Source organism: Manduca sexta, chromosome 8 (assembly GCF_014839805.1).
Source record: "Manduca sexta isolate Smith_Timp_Sample1 chromosome 8, JHU_Msex_v1.0, whole genome shotgun sequence".
NCBI lineage: Eukaryota > Metazoa > Arthropoda > Insecta > Lepidoptera > Sphingidae > Manduca > Manduca sexta.
Window position 1 is genome coordinate 4,213,745 of NC_051122.1, and position 23,525 is coordinate 4,237,269.

Here is a 23,525-nt window from a genome sequence, read left to right on the forward strand (position 1 = left end):
TTAGTTTTGTTTAACAAAGTATCTACAATAAAATTTTGATTAAATATTTTGCAGTATTTTACGAGTATCGTAAAACAATCATTTGTGCCTAAGGAAATTCCAATGTCTTTATTATGGTTTACAGTCTCTATGAGAAGAGACATTTTCTCAACAGTGAGACATTCATGACCAAGTAAATACAAAAATAATGAACACGTCACAAAGCCAAAGAAGAAAGTCCAAAAATCCATGGACCAAAATAAATATTCAAACTTGATGCGAAAATTAATTAGAACGCAAAAATTTTTTAACAGTTTAACAGTTCTTGTTGAAGTCGCAATGGACTAGCCACATATGTCGCAAAACAAACAACCGCTGGAGTAAGCGTGGTCTGGAGAGGAGACCGCATCTTGGCAAACGTAGCGTGGGACGCCCTTTGGCCAGATGGCGGGACGACTTGCACAAGAGGGTAGACAGCGAGTGGATGCAAAAAGCAGCAAACCGGAGAGTGACGGTAGACTTCACACACCTTCGAAATTCCTATAGAGAACTTCTCAGATGTGCAGGTTTCCTCACGATGTTTTCCTTCACCTTTAAAGCGAACGATAAATTCACAAAGAATACACACATGATTTTTTAGAAAAGTAAGTGCCCTTAGGATTTGGACCTGCGGACATTCGTCTTGGCAGTCCGTGCCACATCCAACTAGGCTATCGCCGCTTTTTACATTGCTAAGTACTAAACCCATCTAGGTGTTACAAGTCTATTGCAATATCGAGTACAGTCTCATGATTGATACTCAACAAAAAGACACGATATCACTTTACCCGCCCCAAGAGTCGAATCCCTGATCTCAGAGCATGCCTATATGACTACCCCACCAAGGCTGTCATATCACTCTGTATTAAAGAGTGCATGTATCATGGAGGCACCCAATCCTGCCAGTTGTGCCACTAACGGGCACGGACACGCGTCCGCGTCGAGTAAGCGCCCGAGCCGAATTCAATTTCATCCGTCCCGATCATCGGTTCCGTGTTGAGATATAAAAATCTAATTTGGAAGGACGCGATGTAGTCAACAGTTTTTTCTGGACATGTGACATTTCCGTTGCTTATTTGTTATTATATTTTTATTGACGCTACGATATCTTTGTAAACTTTATTGGAAACTGTAAAGATTGGAAACATGGCTGAATCAAAGTCGAGGGCGAAAACTAAAACTAATTATGTCAGTACTACGCAAAGTAAAGGCATTGATTTTCGCCTCTTTAACCTTTTGCTGCGGACTGATTTTTTATGTATATTTTCTTTCAATAACCACGAAAACTAATAATACTAAACTATGCTCATCATTTTCAATAACCACAGCGACATAAACATAAATAGGCATTTACATCGGGAATGCGGGATACCGATAGAAGATACGGATCCACGGCCGCGCCAGGAAACTTCTTCAAATGTCCGAGTCGCTGTCATAAAAAGTTACAACCCGTCCGATGCAGCCGGCCTCGGGCCTCAGGGACCGCCGCATGAATTATTCAAGCCGGCAATATTTCCACCCTTATCTCTATACGATCTACATGTTGGTGCGGATTACCCGTGTACGTCAATGAAGCAATTAAGGCCAAAGTATTAATTCGCAGTTCTTATGTAAAACTGGTTAATGGCGCGTCGCCGTTAATCTACTTTACTTATTCATTGCCCCGGCTTAACGTTTAATATTTTAACTTGGCCCTTAATATTTTAATTTGGCCCCGGTACCTAATTCTTGGTAACTAATCTTATTACATTTTCTTTACAAAATATCGTCCGTTCTTGTTCGAGATTATTATCTTGATATAATTTGTAATTAGATTTGAGTGTAAAATATAATTCATTTAAATAATTTGTAAAGTCGCGGTACTATATTTTATCCTACCAAATCGTAATTAATGTAATAAAGCTATATACAGGGTTGATACACGAGAGGGGCATTAAATTAAACCACGTATATTATACATGCTCAGTATTAATACCTAATAGCACAAAAACAGATCGCGTGAAAAATACAAAAGTATTTTTTTCATACAACTTAAATAACTGTTTAATCAGAGTGATATGCAAACACCTTGTATAAATATTTATACTGACCTGCGTAACAATCGGCAACGTCACAAAAAATGTCTTTTGAGTTTTTATCTCGCCGCGGGGGGCAGCGGGAGAGTGCGGGGCGCGCGGCGTCGCTCGGACTAAGCGGAGCGTATTTGTTTAAATTGTATGTACGTATGCAAGTAGGTAAATTGGTATGGACACAGCAATAATTACTTAATCAGTAATTACACACTCATAAGCCACATCACTTATTATTCAAATTTTTGTATTTTCGATATGTCCGCCATTGTTATTAACACAAAAATTATATCGACGAACAATATTGTTTTGAATTCTTCTAATAATTAAACTCAACCTTATGAACATGAGAAATAGGTCGAGTTTCGCGTGTTAGTTTAGCCGGCTAACATTCCAAGGACGAATGGCTTAAAGTGTAAATAGGGTTGTCAGCTATGTCGATCTGAAATCCGGGAGAAATAAAAACTAATAAAAATCGAAAATTTATTGTGAAAGAGAAGCAAAACATTTTTTTAGGTAGGTATGGATTATTCACATGTATGAAATTTTATAAAAGCTATTTTGAGGTTAATGTTTTTTCCTCTTAAAGTTGTATTGTTTAACACCGCGAGCAGCTTAGAATGTCTTTTAATTATAAACGGCAAACTCGTAAAATCTTTACATGACGTGTTGTCAACTTTAACGTGAGATTCATTAAGGCGATTATGACTTTTGATTGTAATTTATTAACTATGCTGAAAACACGTTCGGCAGTAGCATTTAAATTGGATATTTCACACTATTCTCTCAGTAAATACTTGTCATCGTTCAGTTTATTTGGGAACACAACCACTACAAAACACCGAACGAAACCGAGTGGGTAAGAGACTTGAGTGCGTGCGGTACGATAACGACCGGCGCGGCGAGGCAGTCCAGTTCCGGGAGATTTTTACTACGTTATTAAAGTCAGGGAATTTTAAAATCGGATCGCCTTTTGCCAGGAGTGTTGGCAACCCTAGGTGTACATGACCCTAGATAAGGAGCTATATGTAGATACTGACAGCTGTTAGGGCAGATACATCATGTTCTGAATAAGCAAAAACTAAAAAAAAATCCTGTGACTAAACTACTGCTTATATTTAAATGATCTTATGTGTAGGGTCTGAAAATATTACATAGTATACGTGGTTTAATTTAATGCCCCTCTCGTGTATCAACCCTGTATATACTATAAACTGATTAAACGAATATGAACCAAAACTTTTAAAATTTGAGAGTGATACAAATGTTAGCAATAACACCTTACACCGGAATATTTAGAATTCACTGTAAAAAAATGTTGTAAAAAATATACAAATGTTATTTCATAATAATAAAACTTTTGATTTATAAACGTGAACTATATCATAGTAAAGTATCACTTTATAACATATTAAAATTAAAAAAAAAACAATTAATACGAACGCGTATCAAACTTCTATTAATAACATAAATACTACCATCAATTTCATAACATCCCTTAAACTCCGCCGTCCCGCGTTCTACCACACCACGACTCGTAAACTCCATGATATTCGTATTGCGTTCAAGTGGCGAAAGGAACGGCCGAAGTTTCTCCAGTTTGAATGTGTGATGATGATTTATGGGGCAAGTTAAAAAGTGGATGTTTGGAAGTCTCAAGGTCCCGCGGGACATGATATTGGGAACGTGTATCAATCAAAACTTTTATGGATATGAAAAATACATCAAATGTGATTTAGGGTGAAACGGCCTAGGCTGTAAATCGATGTGGCCTTGGATTCGTTTCTTAGGTAAAGCTTAATTTTTTTTGTAAATCATTCAAATACATACATCATCATCATCAGTCTGTTGCAGTCCACTGCTGGACATGGGCCTCTGCCAAGGTACGCCACAGAGCACATTCAGCTACTTTATGCGTCCAGTCCCTGCCGGCCCTATTGTGTCAGTCGTCTCGCCATAAATACATAACTACTAGTGGCAAAGTGTGAAATTTTCCAAAGGGAAGCCGACAATCATTAGAGTTTAGCCCATGATGCTTTAAATAATAAAAATAAATATTATAAAATAAATTATATTTATAATAAATAACTAATTAATACTTTGCGTACATAATATATTACAAAGAGAAGCCGGCAGGAATCGGGTTATAAAACAAAAACTAAAATACTCCACTTCTCCACTTACGCTAAAGATATCGATCACAATGCAGATTGTTTAAATAAATTTGCACCAAACGTGAAACGTTACTCGAATTGAACCATAAATTGTGTTTGTAGCGTCGTAAAATCTATACTGGAAACAGTAAGAAATGAATACTAGAACAGCTTTAATAGATTACGCGAACGAAAGAAACGCTGGTTATACTGAATTTCTGTTACTTTTTTATACAATCTAGCAAAGTGACTTTAACATTATATTCAATAGTAGATTTAACATCGATTTTATATCCCGGCAATTACCAGACACACTCACACACACGCGCGTACGCACACATACACACTCACACATTTTATCCACGAAGCTGAAGACAGACGCGCAACTGATGCACTCATTTTCCGTCTTGTATATTCCATCCCATGACGTAATGAAGGACAATCGAGACAATCTTCAGAATTATGTCAATAAATCTGTACGGTGTACTCAAAGCCATGGCAATCATCTACAAGTGGAACGGGATCATAATATAGTAATAAGACTGCCAACGAAAACCTATAATTTATATATAATTCTGTATAAAACAGTAATATTGTAATAAATATATAAAGCACGCTTTCAATGGAATCTCTACAATCACAACTACATCATGCATCATTCAGATCTGAGACGTTCCTTAAGCATCCTTTGTACGGCAGACAGGAATCTCTAAGGTCCATTACAGATCGTGATCGTTTATCAAAGCGCCGACAACACAAATGCGACACGAGGAAGGAAACCAACGAGAAAATGACGTTTATATTTATTTTTTCCTACAATATGCAGCTAATAAACATCGGGAATATTGCTGAATGTCGTAGGAATTATGAGAATTATTAGGTGTTGATGCTGTTTCGTTTTAGATTCTTTTATGGATGTTCTATGAAATCGAGGTATTGAAAAGGCACACAAAATTGTATAATTGTCATATGTAGGTAAATATTTTTACTTTCACTTATCGGACGATCAACACCTCAGTCGCCCTCGTGATCATGAACACTGCAAAGCCTTCAAAATATCGGGAGAAAAATTAAAAACTGTTTTATTCAAAGTCTAAAATTCGAGTAAACATAAGAAATCTTTACCTTAGAAACTTAATTGTAGCATTAATTAACTTATTGGCTGCGTAAATAAGTAACCTACAAAACTGATTGGACCTTATTCCTAAATCGGGAATTTAAATTAGTATTGTTCCGTTCAAAAAACACTAGTAGATACACAATGTTCACCTCGTTTAAAGTAAATTCTTATCGGCGCTGCCCAATAAGTTGTACAGCACTATAAAATAATGTTACATCAAATTTATATACATAGTGACAAACCTTACGACACAACAAAGAAAATACGCGACTATCGGCCTATTTAAATTGTAACAGTTAAACTAACAATTCCACGTAATCTCGTATCTAGTCCTTAGTTGTTACAAGACGATGCCAGCCGACAAGCGGCGTTTCCGACCACTCCGGTAACAATATCAAACCTCGTCGCGTGACTGTCTGTCTGTCCGACGGCCGTCCAATTAAGTTTTCTCCCGTGATTAATGGCTTTTGTGCCCTCAGTCTTACCTAGCGGTGGTTTACTCGGCGTCACGGTTTTTGCTATAACTACTCGCTTACAGTAGTTTGTTTTGTGTTTAGTGCTTTTGAACATAATAGTTTTTTCGTTGATTTCTTAATACCAATAGGTCATAAAATTATTAATAATTATCGAAATGAAATAAACTCATTCTCATATCCTTGTACACTTTTCCGTATCAAGATAAAAACCATACACTAACTCTATAAAAATAAATGAAACATTTTTGATTACATGAATTATTCGATGGAAAATCGAATTAATATTCAAATCGTAACGAAGTATTCAATCGTCGATATTGGACAAACTAGCGTGCAATGAATATTTATAAAGTACAATATTTATCATGCCCTATAAACTTTGGTGTTTATAAACATACGTGACGTGCCCGTGCCGTGATCAGCGCAATTATACCTAATAAGAGTATAAATAACTAAAAATAGTCAATTGAAAATATTAATCAAATCTATTAAATATATCTCAACGAACAATTAGGCGAAGACAGCTGTAAAAAGATGTTCGCTTATTCGAATCTTGCACCTTAAGAAAGTGAACTGCAAATATTACTCTCGGATCCCGGTGTTGTGTAAACGAAAACCCTACTTACTTCTTCGTACCCACGATATAAGATTGAATGAAGATGCATCCACGAGACTACGAGTCTATGATATCAGCGTTTTATAAATTTATATAACATTATGTGTTGCCATTGTCTCCGGTCGCATAAACGTCTTGTCTCGAAATAAAAGTATCACAACCCAATTTTCCGCAATAAGTAGTTAGCCTGTAGACTATAGAGTCTATCTAGAGTCTATCTATATGTAGGTCGAATTTCATCCAAATCTATTTAGCGGTCTCTGCATTTACTTCTAAGTTCTAACAAACATTCAACATTCAAACTTCTGTATTTATAATAAGAAGTAAAATAACAAGTTGAAACAAGAGTGCACTGCCCCGAGTCGGGGGTGTTAGAATGGACCATTACTCGGGCGGCGCGCAATCACAAAGAGGTACATCAGCTCGCCAACTTTGGAACTTGGCCAGGAGTTGACGTATGTGCGTGGGATGGACGGTTTATGTAACAGTGCTTCAACATTAGCACCACCATTATTCTTCGTCTATCGAACATGTGCCACAATGTCCATTGCTTTTGTTACCAATTGTGTTTAAAATTAGGTATTTTAAACATAGTAATGGGAATGTTTATTGATTGTATGTACGGATCTTTGTCTTGTTTGTACTTCATATTTATTGATAAAAGACCTTTCCACTTAGCCTAACCTCTTACACGCAAAAAAGCCTTTAAGAAACATTGCATATGGGTATCGCAACATTTTTTTTGTAATAATACTTTATACGCAATTTCAAGACCTAAAAAAAAATTCATCATGAGTAATCCACTCACCTGTCCATGATTGACGTATCCGTGTCTTCTTGCGATGTCATCCACGTGCTCGGGCCCGGCCGGCACGTGCACCGCGAACTGGTTGTGATAGAGCGCCTCCCGCTCGCCCCGCCCCGGGCCCGCCAGCGCCACCAGCGCCGCCAGCAGCGCCAGCGCGCGCCATGACCTTACCATGACAAATGCACTCGCTCACACACTCACAACCGCATCTGTCGCGCACACACACACACGCGACCGCGCTTTGTACCACCGGCCGTCAGCTGACAGTCATTCAGAATGTCCAGGTCGTATGTTCTCAAATCACACGCGTGTTACACCGACGCCAGCACTGTCATCTGAAAATAAACGATCAAATTAGATACTCAAGGCTCATATTAAATTGAAAGGTATACGCTAATTACTAGCAAATTCGTACGCGTAAAGTGAAGACATAAAATTTTAACAAAGGGTAATTTCACTCACATTGGCCGCTTTATTTTACTTGATTTTGAAACGAACGGCGTGAATATAAAGGGAATTCGAGACGCGATAAACATATTCGGCTCAGGATGGTGACGAGAGGGGTAAAGGTGGGGAAATGGGACATAAAACGCTATAAGCGGACGCTCAAACGGGAACAAGTTGAAAAAAATACCGTGGGAAATCCACAGATAATCCAGATAATCCACGCAAGTATAGCATGGAAAGCCTGACCGTGAATATATCAAAAATATTTATGAAATTTATTTGGATATTTATCTGACGTCCGCCTCGCGAGCGGATGCCGGATTCTTCAGGCGGAATCGCGCCGTACATAACGGTTTTACATTTTTGCTTTTACGGTTAACTGGGTAAGAACAGTAGCATCTTGCAAAGCCGCGTGCAGACCCTGAGAACGAGCGCGAGCTAACATAAGTGAGACGTTTTCCGATCAGGATCCCATGACCTCGGTGAATCGTCTACTCATGCTAGTTCGCAATTGTCTGTGCCCGTTCGCTTGGCCTTTACCTGGCATAGCCTTATTTCCACGATACATATATCAATATGTAATATTTCCGATACCTAACATATAAAAGTTATACATCAGATTTTTTTGTAAAAAATCGAAGACCCATCGTATACTTATTTCGCCTGAATTTTTTTTAATTAAGCTCGACAAAGTGGTCTCACTTCACTTAGCTTAACATCTATTTATTTATTTCTTTATTTTGGACAAACAGTAGTTGTTACATTGTAGCATGGATACAAAAATCGTTACAAAAAATATAATTCAATGTACAACACTTTAAGTTGTCACAGCATGCACACATAATAACGTGTATTTTTCTCAGTAAATAAACATATTGAGAATGATATTACATAAGTTATACAACAACAACAAAGATACAAGCATCTCTGGACGGTCGGCACAGTCATGCCGGCCTGCATAATTGCTTAAACACTAACATACACTTTCTTCACCCGCCCTCTCAGAAGTCGCGCATATTTCCTGTGACCCAAATTACCAGCATCATCGACTACACGATTAAATATCGAATCCATATCAGTGCATCGCAGCATCGCTTTCATACTCTAATATCCTGCTAACCACGCCACCACCTATAAACCTACATGATACACATCTTTACATCACTATAAAACAAGAAAACTGCGACGAAAAATAAACTAGATTATGAACGTTTAAAAACAATAGTTTTTTTTTTGTTTCTATTGTAATGTTTTTGGCCTTTGTGTATTACCGGTAACATGCTTGTCGGGGTCGCTACAAAAGTTTTAAAGTTTTTATTTTGTACACTGGCTGAAATGAACGTTATGTTTTAAGAGAAATAGAAAAATAATTCTCTTTTAAAAATGACTGTCTACATAGCAATGTAAGGAAAATGAATAAATGGATAACTTAAATCAACGTTCTAACAATGAAGTCTAAGGCAGTTAAATAAAGTTTACTTATTTTTGTATATGCACAAATAATTTTATGTACATGTCAGTTTCATGTGAAAAATATTGTTGCTCATTCAAGTTTATGGCAAATAAATTTTATTATTTATTTAATGTTCTGCTAGCAGCATAATAAAAACAATATTATAATATAAAATGTGGTATAACAAGAAGACTGTTTCCGAGAGCCCTACTACTGATTATTTAACTAAGGGCCATTGCACACAGAATACATTTAAACACTGCCCTTCGATTTAGTTCAATGTAATAGTTTTTAATTACTCAGTACACCGAATGAGTGTAAAACATTAATTGTGATTTTGACATTGAATACACTGAGTAACGTTGACTGTAATTCAAAGCTGATTTCTATAAACAATATTAACCTTTACATTCGGTTCTATAGTGAAAATGGGCTAATCAAAACAAAGTTTATTTGACATGATTACAGATGAGTTATTTCGTTTAGTTTTTTCTAAACATAAACGCATAATTAACTCTTGGCGTAGTTTATAAGGAGCAAGACGTAACTAGACGTGTTTAATAGTTATTTGATATTTCAATGTGAATACCGTATGCATCTCAAAGTACGGTTAGAATAAAAGTTGTTTAGTGCCATAACCCATCGCATTGCCATTTAATCAAGCAGGATATACCTAAAATAAATCGCATGTCAACTGTACTAAAGGAACAAGAAACGTAAAATAACGTCACGAGTGATGTTAGTGGAACGATAGTTGCTTGTTTTTTCGTACATTTTCGTATTAACTTGAAAATATTTACATCGTGTTTCTGTTGTGTTCGTGTCATGTAGCATTAAGTTAATAACTAACTTAATGTATTGTGACCGCGTGCATTTTTATGTTGGTGACATTTTGTCGGGTGTTATACTTATTTATGTGTTTTAAGATTGTAGTGTAAATTTCAACTGCACTTATGTTTAAGCTTTTTATTATTTTGTTAGCCTAGTAGTTAATTCAGTAACATTAAAATTGTAGTTGATTTAGGCGTAATAATCAAATTATAGCGGCGATAGCCTAGTTGGGTGTGGAACGGACTGCGAAGACGAATGTCCGCAGGTTCAAATCCCAACTCCCGCCCTGTGGAATGGGGGCGTTTGGAGAATTCCACCACGGTATCCCCTGCCTGTCGTAAAAGGCGACTAATAGGGGCCACGAAGGGGGTCGTCGGTGAGCAGCAGGGGGCTGCCCGTCCTAGTGCGCGCGCACTTTTCAGTGCGTGCAGTGCGTTCATCGCACACTCTCGGTTGACCCCCGGGATGGACGGCAGCGTGTTGTTGGCCTCACGCTGCCGTAGACGCCGAGGGCGTCCTTCGGTGCGCGGGGGCTTTTGAGCCCCCCCCCCCCATAGGAGACGGGCCGCAAGGCGGCACCGCGCAGGGGCGGTTGCGGTCGCAGACTAGACATTTCAACGTCAGAGGAAGCCCGCAGCCGTCCCTAATGCGCCGAAGAGGGCCACCGCGGAGTTTTAGTTGGTATGCCGTGCGTTGTACATAGGTTAGGGACGGCGGTCGCCCGAAGGTCTACATCAATTCCGGGCGGCGCAACGTCGGGTCGTAAGGCACGGTGACCCCAACATAACCGCTCAGTCGCCCCCCACGAAGGCTGGGCGGTAGTCATAAGGCACTTTCTCCGCGAAAACAAAACAAAAAAAAAAAAAAAAGGTTCAAATCCCAAGGGCACACACCTCTGACTTTTCTAAAATCATGTGTGTATTCTTTGTGAATTTATCGTTCGCTTTAACGGTGAAGGAAAACATCGTGAGGAAACCTGCACATCTGAGAAGTTCTCTATAGGAATTTCGAAGGTGTGTGAAGTCTACCAATACGCACTAGGCCAGCGTGGTGGACTAAGGCCTAATCCCTCTCGGTAGTAGAGGAGGCCCGTGCTCAGCAGTGGGCAAGTATATAATACAGGGCTGATATCATCAATCAAATTATAAAAAAATATATACAAGGTAAATGTATTTAATAATCTTATATTTTTTTTTTAATAATATTAATATAGCACATCTTTATAAACGGTACATAAATGTACTTAACTTTCTACTTATTAGACGTATTGTACGACGGTTGAACTCGACAAAATCACACCTCCCAAAGGAGCCATACTTACCGCCATATAATTGTCAGTTATCGTAAAAGATAATAACACTAATAAATTCCCATTCGGTAATACTGTTCCTGAAGGACGATATTTTTCGTCACGCACTCGCCCTACGGGTGAAATTTAAAGTGTTCGGGAGCGTTGAAATTAATTCGAAGCTACGGCGGGTATAATTCTATTAGCCGCCGAGATCGGAGCATTGTGGCACGCGGGGGAGCCCTTATATTTACGAGTTAATAACGCGACGAAATATTTTATTTAGAAAATGTTGCCAATTTTCACGTCTACCCGCTTTCCTTGTCCCAAAAACTACTTTCTCGACGTCAAATTTGGCGCTCGTATTTCCAATTTACTGTAGATTCTACGCGTATAGAATAAAAGGTTCATACATAAATATATTATATTAGGTTAAGGAATATTGTATTTATGCCTTAAATTAACGAAAAGAAAATAGATTTTTGTTATCGATATATCATATAGCTATACTATAAATTCAATATGTGCACGATGAAATTTTTATTATATTGGCTCTACTCTATTCGATTTGTTACAAATGCCTAAAACCGCCTCATTCGTGTAATCTGTTTAGCCCCGATCCCGAGATATCGTCCTCATTTATTCACAACCGGCAGCGTCGAAACAAACAAAAACTCACTCCCAACCAATCGCAATACTATTTCGAATCATAAACCAAGTGCTTATCTCCAGACTTCAGCGCTATCGGCTACATTTCCATCTAAACGAATCACAAAGCCTACGCAATCCCGGCCGGCTATACCGACCTGCGATTTATGTAACGGCTAATACAGAACGGTATCGAGTTGAAGATAAGTCACGGCGCATTATCATAATCAATACCTTAGAAACATTCACTGAGCATATTGAAAAGACAAGGCTGAAGTTTATTAACCTGCCAAGCGAAGTGGCACTCTCATTATAAGCGGTGTCGATGAAATTCTCGCGGCGCCTAAATCTTGCCCGAACACCTCAATAATTAGCCGGTTATTCGCAGCAGTCGAGCATCGCGGCATGAATAAAACATCGTTTACGAAACACAAGTGCCATTATAACGACCGATTTTCTGTGAGCCGCCGCCGCCCGCGCGTTATCGGCGTAGTTCATTAGCATGGGGAAGACCGCGTTGTATCGAGAGGGTCAAGATATTCTGGACTCGATTTACGGGGCCTTCGAGTGCACGGGCCAAATCAAACAGCCTCCGTACAAACAAACGGTGACGTGGGAAACATCGACCGCTATTACCGTTAAAGGGATTAATTAGAATGTGTTGTACGTTATTATTCTTGATATACAGCTCAAAATAATCTTGACCGCAACAATGTAAACAAAATAGATTGAGGTTAGAGCGGGAGGGAAATAAGAAACTGACGTAACTCCGTTTCTACGTGTACGAAAATGCACTAGCGTAGAAATGTGTTCATGAATTATATAGTACTAATAAGATTCCATGGTTTATGAGTTATTTCACGGTTTCAATCTGAGGCTTTCTGAAAGAGAAACGTGCAATTAGATTTTATGTTACGGACCGCAGACAATGCAAGATATTTAAATTGAGTTATGAAATTAAATATTTCTCTCTATATAGTTGTTAATTTTATATTACGCAGAATGAATGCTCACAGTAATATTACACTTCATTTTAAAATTAATGTAGGCTAGAAAATTATTTCATATTTCGAGAATGAAATATTTTAACGTTGTGTAGAGAGATTCGCAAATTTTAGTGTTCAAAATTATGAGCGAAAGTAGTTAAAACAGCAAACATAACTTGAATTATGTTATACAACTTAGAACCATTTTTTACAATACATCATTAAAAACTCAAAATCGGACCTACTGCAATATTCAAAATTGAACAAAAAATCAAAACATATAAACACATATCTAACAAAACAAAACAAAACTAACCAATCCTATTACTAAGTACAAGGATAAGAAACAAAGACAGGGTAGTACTCGAGTTTCTTTTTATGAACAAAAACAAACTGAGCTAAAAGAAAATAACCGTGCGTCGTTCCGCTGATTCTCACTTACCCCACACGTCTAATTGTAAAGCCCGCACTCGAACACTAGTTGGACGGGAATGCGCTATACATTATCGATAAAGTTTCGCCGCGTCGGCTCTTTGCGAGGCAGCGGGATGCAGCACGTACTTGGGCATGTTAATCGGGGGCGGATTTGTAGTTTTTTAATGGTCTTGCGATTATGTTTGTTAAGTTGCATTATAGTGATGTTCTTAGAGTTTTTGGTTGTTTAAATTTTAAGCATTACTGCAATAAGAATTATAAATTATTAGGTGCTGCTCCCGGCTTGTACCGCGTGAAGATTGATGAAAATTTTATCTATATAACATTTGGGATAAAATACTTTTACGTTTATCCGAGTGTAAAGTTTCATCTTAATCTATTCAGCAGTCTGCATTTCCCTTTAACAATAAACTGTATTATTTCACTTTCATATACGGTTTTATTTACTAGAGATTTAATACCGAAGGGGGATCCTTCCATCGCGATTGTCTGTAAATACAGCCCTGCAATTTAGGAACGGCGGAGCTCATAGCTACTTTCGCAACTACCCTCGCGTATTGAATAAGCGAATTTAAATGAATGAACATATTCCAAGTTACAAAGAACCAGCCTGTAGATTTTCTTTGAACAACATAGTGTCAAGTTATTGCTGGTAAATAGAAGACCATCCCAAGACTTCTTTTAATGGTACCGCAGACTTGTGTCATGTCTTAATACCGTCGTAAAGCAATATTACTTGGTAACGAGATAGTGGGCGATGACCCCCACAATGAAATAGAATAGAATTATAAACGGTCTCCACTATCGATTAACGTTTTACATTCTTAAATGATTTTTGGTAGAGATACTAATGAATTCTTTAAAAGTAATTATGATAATAGAAATATAAGGTAACTGCAAGGAATTAACATGACTCCAATCTCGAATAACAATTGGCTTAATTAACAATGCCTATTGGCAAAATGGTTGTAAAAATTATTTCATCCATATTCCATACTGTATGCGTAACTAAAAGCCGTGACTTTAAATTAAGCGAGAGGTTTTTATTCGCGCACGTTTAAATTTTAGCTTCATTTTAAACGAAGTTTCGGTTTGAATGTAATTCACTGTCTGCCGCCAGTGGAGGTCTTTAGTTATGTTAATATTTGTTAAATGTATTAATAGCGAGGGAAGGATAATAAAGTTTCATTTTCGCCACTTTCTAAGTATAGTTAAAATGCATAAAATTAATACCTATTACGAGAACCTAGAAGTTACAATTTCGGATGACGTTCTAAGGATCAGAAATATCTCTTCTGATAAAATGTTACTAACGACTTATAGCTACGGTGCAGCGATCAGAAACAAAAACAGAAACTATGTCACCCAAGCAATGACTTTGACTGAACGTTTGGAACAATAAACTCTAATCAAACGTGTAACACGACTAATAAAAACACTGTTGCATAAGCAACAATTTAATTACGTGTAATCTTAGAATAAAAAAAAAACAAAGCCGTAAAATGCAAGTTTATTAGCCGTAAACATGTAGCAAGTAGGTAGCGTGTGTCAACCGTGCCCCGTTAAACAGTAAAAAACAGTAGGAGTTGTTTAGTCCGGTTATTATGCCGGGACACGGCTGGCCGTGCGTGCGACCGGCGCCGTGGCCGGCGCCCAACGACGCGACGTAGCGATTTGCTACGGCTACGGATATAGCTACGAAAAGCTACGGATTACTACGATAATTCTACGCAATGTATTAACTGTGTGAGATAATTCGACATAGAAAATAACTTTTATTTTCATCTTCTCTTATTAGCTTCTAAAGCAACTATGTAATAAGCACACTGCTTTACGAAAATAATAATTATTATTGAATTTTATGATACATCTATGGATTTCTGAATAAATTATAATTAATTTGTAAAATTGCACAATATTACAGTAAAATTAAAATAATATTTAATCTAAAAATATCAATATAAAAATAGTTAAATGTGAAAGCGCTGAAACGTTCTGTTTTATTAAATTTAATATCGTTATCACTAATAGATATTCATCAACGGATCCCATTATTCGTTTTTTTGCTATCGCAAAAAACATTTGCGCTTTTCTTTAAATATTATTTTTAAAATTTAATATCAAACAAAACTTTGCAGAATTTTAAAAGTATTGTTCGCTATTCAACTTTGTTATAGTAGTAATAAAACTAAATGTATTTTTCTAATAAAATCTACATTTTCGTAGTAACTTTAACAAATTGCTATTTTACTTAAATTAAATTAAAATAATCCCTGGGAAAATGTAATTTTAAAACAATAATCCAACTTACAGCTGACGAGATAGTTTGATAACGTTAACATCTGCTAGTACCGCTCGAATTCTGAAAATGCTTTCCCTAATACAGAGCACGTTATCCCTGAGTGCAAAAGGATTATTATTTCCCGAAACCAAACCAACGCAGGCAGGGCCGATATAGAGATTATTAAATTAATATTCAAAATGAAATACTTAATAATTGAAATTAAACTAATTTTCGGATTCTATCGCGGTTTTTTTTATATTTAGTCACTAGTCCCCCCCCCCCCCGTGACCATGAAGGCTGCAAAGCCTTCGAAACGTCGGGAGAAAATTTAAATATAAAAAAACCGCGATAGAATCCTAAAAGTAGTTTAATTTCAATGTCTAACATTCGCGTAAATATAAGAAATCATTATATTTAATAATTTATTTGGGTGAATTTTATTCTATAAATATAACACCGAATGTTGGCAAAATGATCATGAAAACATATTTTATGGGATATTTATATTATCGCGGGTAATTATGCAAATGGAAGGTAATAACCCTAATGAAAGCCACTCATTGTAAGAAATACGAGCCAAATTACTGTTGTTCCAGGTGAAAAATTGCCTACTTCAGTACATCCTGTATTATAAAAGCACAGATAAATATGAACAGAGAGGTTATATTATCGCGTGATATCACAAAAAGATATTACGTGTGCTAAATATTATTTATAATTATTTTTTTTAAAAAGATTACTGTATACTATCGCATATTTACGATAAATATGTTGCCTTGCATTCATGCAAGCTCTGGCGAACCTTTTATGCTTATCCTTGAGTATTTATACGAATAGTGGGGCTGGTGAGCTTTAAACCTCTTAGGGCAAAAAATCCAAAAAGCATCTTCCTAACATTGTCGCAGGTTCTCTAATACCATATATCCAAAGCAATTTGTTTAACCTTTACATCATCGGTCACTCAATGATAAGAGTTTCATTACGTAGATAATATTCGCCCCCCTTCCACTAATAACCAGCATCAATAAACGTTCAATAATATCAATTCACCAACATTGTGATCCGACATCGACGTGATCAAATCGTTTGATCCAACAGACTTAGCTCACATGTATATGCGTGGGATGTAAGAGGCTCATCTCGTGAGGCACTCGCATGGAGCGAGCTTCCCTCTCATAGCGGATACAATGGGCCCTCGAGTGGCCGCACTCGTGGGTCATCCCCAGCGTTCACCAGTCTATCGATCTATCGAACGTGGCGGGAGTGTGTGTTCGGTCTTCATATGCGATTCATTATTGACGATTATTGATAGGGGTACTCCAGCTAATATCCTTTAAGTATAGTGTTAATACAACGACGATAATATAACTTAAAAAATCAACTAAAAGGGACCAATGCCAGTTATATAAAAAAACGATGTTCAAAATAATCGCGCGTCATTGTATAAATACAATGATTAAAAATATTATATTAGATGCGTTGTATAAAAAGACTACACAATTATTTTCCAGCTCCAAACAAATCCGAACTCTCAACAAAAACGATATCAAGTGTCCGAAAAAAATTATAGAAAAATAACACAATTTTTACAAACAAAAATGACACAAACATTCCAACTAGATCCCCAGGGCACATCAACTTCTGATTCCGATCAAACTTGTTCAAAACTTCCAAATTAATGTCATTCGAAAAAGCTTTCCGCGAAATGGTAGCCCCGAGTTTGCATAATTTGTTTTCTGATTCCGAAGTTACGATTGTCTGAAGATAACGAAATTATTTGTATAACAATTATAATGAAGGGCAGTTTTCGGCTGACGGATGACGTCGACGTCTCGGGTTGACGCGACGCCGCGCTGACGCGACCTGAATTTCAAGTAGCATTTGTTGGAATTAACACTTGGTATATAGCGGTGGCGCAGTTTTTGCCGAAATTGTTTGTGTTTCATCGTATTAACGTATTAAGTCTGCCACGACGCGAAGTAACATTAGTAATTTACTTACTTTGCTATGAATGTTACGCTTGTACTACAATATATATGTAATTATAGACTACAGTGGCGATGGCTGAAGTATTCCAAAAGGGAGCCCGACACAACACATAGGTACTAATATGCATAAATTCGTTCAGCAAATCATTCTAACGATAATTAGAGTGTACATGAAAAGGAAGCCGGCAGGAGTCGGGTTATATGGACCCTTCGAGACTGATAGACTGAACAACAAAATAATTAATCTTGTTTTGAAACGTTATAAGTATGAGATAATTAACTCGACTCTTTTCTATGAAAAAAAAAAACAATAAAAAAATAAACCTTCAATTAAATTTAAAACCCTTTTCCTTATCGATCGCATAGCTTATGCTTTAGTATTGAACTAAGCGGCTTCCGTTCTCGTTGAATAGGATCATTAACGTTTACCAAAATCAATTTTATGCGCGGCGGTCTTAGTTAGTGCCCGTCTAAAATTCTATTAATACCGTATGCGATCAACTTCCGGTCGCCTGAATGATTTCTATTGGGACTCGTTCCTAATTCATATAACACACGTATACAGAGTCTCGCGGGAATAACACGCAATAATGGCCGACCTAATTTTGTTTATACAATAATTATAAAATCAAAGCGGAACCCTTGGTTAATAACAAGCGTTATTACTCTTCAAGTATAATTGATGTCTAAATACAGTTCGCGATGACGCAAAAGAAACTTGTATTGTACCGGATTACGTCAAACGTTTGAACATTTTTAAATTGGCCGCTCGGAAATACGAATTGAACCGTATTTCTGAACCGCTAGGCATATATTCATTTATTGCATGTTTTGCGTTTTGTGTGTGACCCCTGCGTCTGATGGTAAATTGAGTGGGGTCTAATAGAATGTCGACCGACGAGAGATGATTACCCCTCGGCAGTCGACATAATTATGCCGGCCTGTTGGAATCGGATATAGACAGGCTGATAACGAATTGCGACACACTTACGTAAGCCACTATGACGGGTTTTAACACCTTGTTTACATACGGTGGTCGCTATCCGGACGGATATAAAATATATCCTACCACCAGCAAAATACCAAACCAAATTACCACCGGCTTATTTGTGTCGACTTTCGAGGGGCAACCATCTCTCGTCAGTCGACATTATATTAGACCACACCAGTGGCGAAAGGTTAAATTTTTCAAAAGGTAACCCAATGCAAAAAAAATGCCTGTAGTTAACATATAGCGGCCAATTCGATAGAAAACAAAAACTAAGGCAAACCTCAATAAACCTAAAAGGGAAGGCGATGGGAATCGGATTGTATGGACGCTTCGCCACTGGACCCCACTCTACTTACCATCAGTAACACTCACCGTCAGCTGCAGTGGCATCACTTCATCGTGCTCGTGTAAAAACAAACAAAACTCATAAACGTTTCCTCTTTACAATAATAGAATAGACGACGCGTCATACATCAAGTAAATTGAATTCTAGTTAACCCGCGAGCAAATATTAATTACAACGGTAATGTACACGTCGGGGACTCAAAGGATATTATCATACTGCATAGAGCGCTTTAGTTACATTACATGCTATGTCAATCATTTTAATTAGATCGTCACAGCGCATTAATTCAATCCGTATAGGTAATAAGCTGTATAGGCTATACATCAGCTTCGAGATCGCAAATGCTCAAACTATGTGGGAACCAGGAAGGCATTAGGTATAAGTTGTCGGCTCAGATCGCTTAAGCGTTAAGACCTATTTATTGTGCATCATGTTTTATTTCGTTAAGGATAATGTTTTTTGTGTCCTCTTATATTTCTTTATTGTATGTGGGCAATAAAGGTTTATTAAAAATGTCCTCATCCCGTTCTAAAATATGGTAGGCGCAAGTTTTCAACCGTGTTGAAGAAATGATTTGACTTCATTTTTATCAAGGAGTATGGACGTCTGATTTACATACATTCTATGAGATTCAATTGAACTACTTATATTAAGGTTAGTACACAATATAAAATAAAAAAGCTTAAGTGCACTGCTTTTGAAGGTTGCTACAACATGCATTAGGAAAGGTAGCAGTAACAATAATTATTATTAAACAAAATATATATTATGCTACTATTAAAAGAAAAAACCTATATCTGCAGCAAATGTTCCAAATTTTAATTGTTTAAACGTATACAACTAAAGAGGTTTACGCATTTTATAATCAATCCGGGCGCAAACTAAAAAGGTTTTATTTACTCAACTTTTTCAACTCTGGCCGAAATTATTCCCATAACAATCATCATAGAGCAAACAATCGTAGCGTATTAACTCTTCCGCAAAAACACCGCACATTGTTACATTCGAATGTTTTTTTTAACGTTTGCACAATAGATTGTTAAAACAATAGCCTTGTTACCTGTATAGCTTAAACCAACAAGCGCATTCATATTTCTATTGGGAAATCATGGAAAAATATAGCAAGATAAATACGAAACTAAGTCAATAAGTTCAAAGGCAAATACGTACGTTTTAAATGTGAACGTACAGAATGGAAAATCCGACGTTTGTTTCGATAGATATTGCAGCAATTGTTTAAATAGTTGGATGTTTTTTTTGTTGCCGTGCGCATTGTTTTTATATGCTAGATATAAATATCGGTAATAAGTAACATAGATCGATTGAAATGTTGGCGCAAACAATACCTATTGTACATCAGCGTATATTCAATATCTACTTAATGATAATTAAACTATGTAAAGCAAATGTTCTAATCAATAAAAGGAGTGTAGAAATAAAAGAGATCAATTAATGATTTCTTATTCGAATGTTAGACAATGAAATAAAACTATTTCATTCTGAGAATGAACGCTGCAGTCTTCGAAACATTGTGAGATAATCAAAATTAAAAACTGCAATAAAAACCGAACAATAGTTTTATTACTATAAGATAAATTAAATTGCCGGGCGAAATCCACCAGTAAATTCGAAATACACTAATATATTAAACTAATCGCTTAGAAAGAGCACACTGAAAATAAATGTGTAATAAACAGTAATCATTTACCGTAAAAAAATCTCCACTTCAACAAATGAGAAGAGTGCCGATAAAAAAAAACAATCTAAAATGAAATAGAAAATTATGTACAATGAGACCAATAAAGCCGCCGATATAAGGTTTATTTAGTAAAACGAGAACACTTTGTAAAATCCCTATTTATACGCCTTTATTCCAGTTCATTGCACGTAACTTAAGTAATAGATTTTCAATGGAGTAAAAATGTTTTTCTAAGTATCTAACGCGAAACGTTTCCAAAGAAACATTTTGTACTTTGGTCGGAAAATTGAATAAAAATCGGCCAAGCATAAGTCGTTCTCGGGGACCGAAGTTTCCGTACGTCACCGCCATTTGTGTTTGTTTTGTGTGAATATATAGAAGAATCAAACATATTCCTTATATTTCATCCTGTCATATATTACGGTCGGACAAGGCCTTTACATATCGATCGATAAAAGCGCTATGAGATAGATCAGCTACTGGTGGTAGGTCTCTCATACGTCAGAGTCTGCGTGGGTAGGTACCACCGCAATTTCTCTTTCTGTCGCCAAACAACAGCGTGTAGTCACTGTTGTATACCGGTTTAAAGGACATTGCAGCCAGTGTAACTACTGTACATAATGAGACTTAACATCTCATGTCTCAGGATGGTGAGGGCAGTGGAATACCAAACAATAGTTTGTAATTCAAAGTGTTGCATGGTTTTTCTACTGTTTATGGGGGGTTGTATCGCTTACTATCAGGCAAACGGCAAGCTCGTCTCGTCATTCAAAGATAGAGAAACGTATAGCAGTTTCATTAACAGAATTTCGTTGATACCATTTAAATACAGAACCCTAAAAAATTAAATGCTAATTTTTTAAAGGCCATCCAAATAATATACAAGGTAAACGTGATCTTTTCGCAAATTGCAGCGATTACCCGCGTAACGGTCGAGTTTCGCCTTAATTTGTCTCGGCCCGACTCGATCTGAACCGTTCGCTGACAAAATACCTGTCAGATAATATTTAAACGGTGAATAATTCGCCATTTTCTCATCAATTTTAAAAGCTGTATTTAAAGAGCGTCTTTTTTGGGTGTATCGGCGAATTTATTGGGTCGAAGTGTATTACTTCGAAGAGTTATGTTTTCAAGTCCGAATACATCGGAAATTTATGATAAAATATTTACACACACACACACACTCATAACGCTTTTATCCTCACTTGCTAATAGGTGTATTTCGTTCCATGACGTGATCGGACCAAACGCCATATCGGGCACAAATTCCAAACTCCGAGCTGATACTGAATAGAAAATCCAATATCACGTCCGACCCGGGTATCGAACCCGAGGCCTCAGCTCTGCAACTAACGTAATACAACTAAGCCACTGAGGCAGGCAAATAATTATATTTATTTTTAATTTATATCCTAATATATAAAAATTTTGGCCGCAGTACCGCAAGTAATGGTACACTTTGCTTACTACAAAAACCGATGTAGACACTTAAATAGAAAATGCAGTAATTGAGTATAATAACAATAATTAATTAGTTCAAACTCCATACGACCGTCCTCCTTTGACCCAAAAGTTTACGCTCGAACAAGCGACACACAATAATATCTGAAGTCCTCTAACGGGAACGCGTCACGAACCCAACTTAACTATAATCTTATTATACAGCAAATAATACATACTAATGTTAGTTCGCAGTCATCTTGGGGTCCATAAATTTCCTTTAGTTTATGGACGTGTGCCAAGCTGCTAATGAAAATGTTGCCACAATTATAATACTAAAGGTCACTTTGTGTAACTTTGTCCCGAATAAATTACTCCTCTTGTCCGACTTTATTCATGAATACTTGCAACGTCTCTTGAGTGAAGGACGTGGAGTATCTAATTTCGTAAAATAAAGGTTTTTTGTGTACAAAAAGCCTTAATAGGTTTTTTAGATGGCTCAGAACTCCGTGTAGGCCTTAATGAAAGAGGTGTATGTTTATTTTTCTAATCAAAGAATCTAATTAACTTCTTTGACGACATTATTGCTATCCAGGCTGGCTACATGGATTAACTCAACATAATGCCAATCTAATTAAGAACTTTTTTATAAAGCGCTTCATTTTCAAACGTTCAAAATCAAAGATAGAACAATGCAGTATTTTTGAACATAGAATTTAATACGCAAAGAGCCAGCAATCGGCACCGATAACAAGATCAAAGCCCGAACAGGTGCATTAGCATGACATGAGGATGCACGTGGAAATGCGGACGTCTGCACTTACCGTCCGATTCGAATTAGACGCTTCGGCTGTACACAGGTAACGGCATTGCCTTTGAGCCGGTCTCCTAGACTGAGTAAGTGCTACTAACATGGAGAAATTGTTATATCGACACTGGTATGAATTATAATGTTTTCGTTCGTCTAATTTAAGTAAAAAAGTATATGTACCGTCATTTTTATGTCATTCATATAAACATGTATACATTACGAACGATATATAATATACTTATATTGTGCCTTACTTTAAATATGTAAAAATTATGGTAAAAATCATTCATAGAAATAATAAAAGATCCGAATGAAATGAGATAGCCGCGAAAATTGCTCCCTCACCACGATCACAGCAAACGGCGTAAATTTCTTTGCAAATTGGACAGTGGAGGAGCAGTTACGTCACTCGCGTGAACTGCACCGAAGACAATTTTCTTCAACATTAACTGCGAATGAAATTTCGTCGCGACATTACAAAAAAAGGCGTTCGTTTATTTGCTGAAACGACGTGCGTCGGTACAGATTGCTACAAAGTGAAAACGAATACCGCGAACTACGAAGCGTTTCACGTCGGCCGGTGTATCGGCGCTTCGTGTAATGTATGCAAAACGGACT

General features: G+C 37.0%; 1 protein-coding gene across 3 annotated transcripts in view; it reads right to left on the minus strand.

Moving 5' to 3' along the window:
* Window positions 1-23,525, minus strand: part of LOC115442728 (furin-like protease 2) — a 306,129-nt gene that overhangs the window by 81,315 nt on the left and 201,289 nt on the right. For all 3 annotated transcript variants that reach the window (XM_030167873.2, XM_037436542.1, XM_037436541.1), the window contains one exon: window positions 7,261-7,595. In XM_030167873.2, coding sequence (XP_030023733.1) covers window positions 7,261-7,434 — 174 coding nt within the window. In that variant the 5' untranslated portion in view covers window positions 7,435-7,595. The remainder of the gene's footprint in view (window positions 1-7,260; window positions 7,596-23,525) is intronic.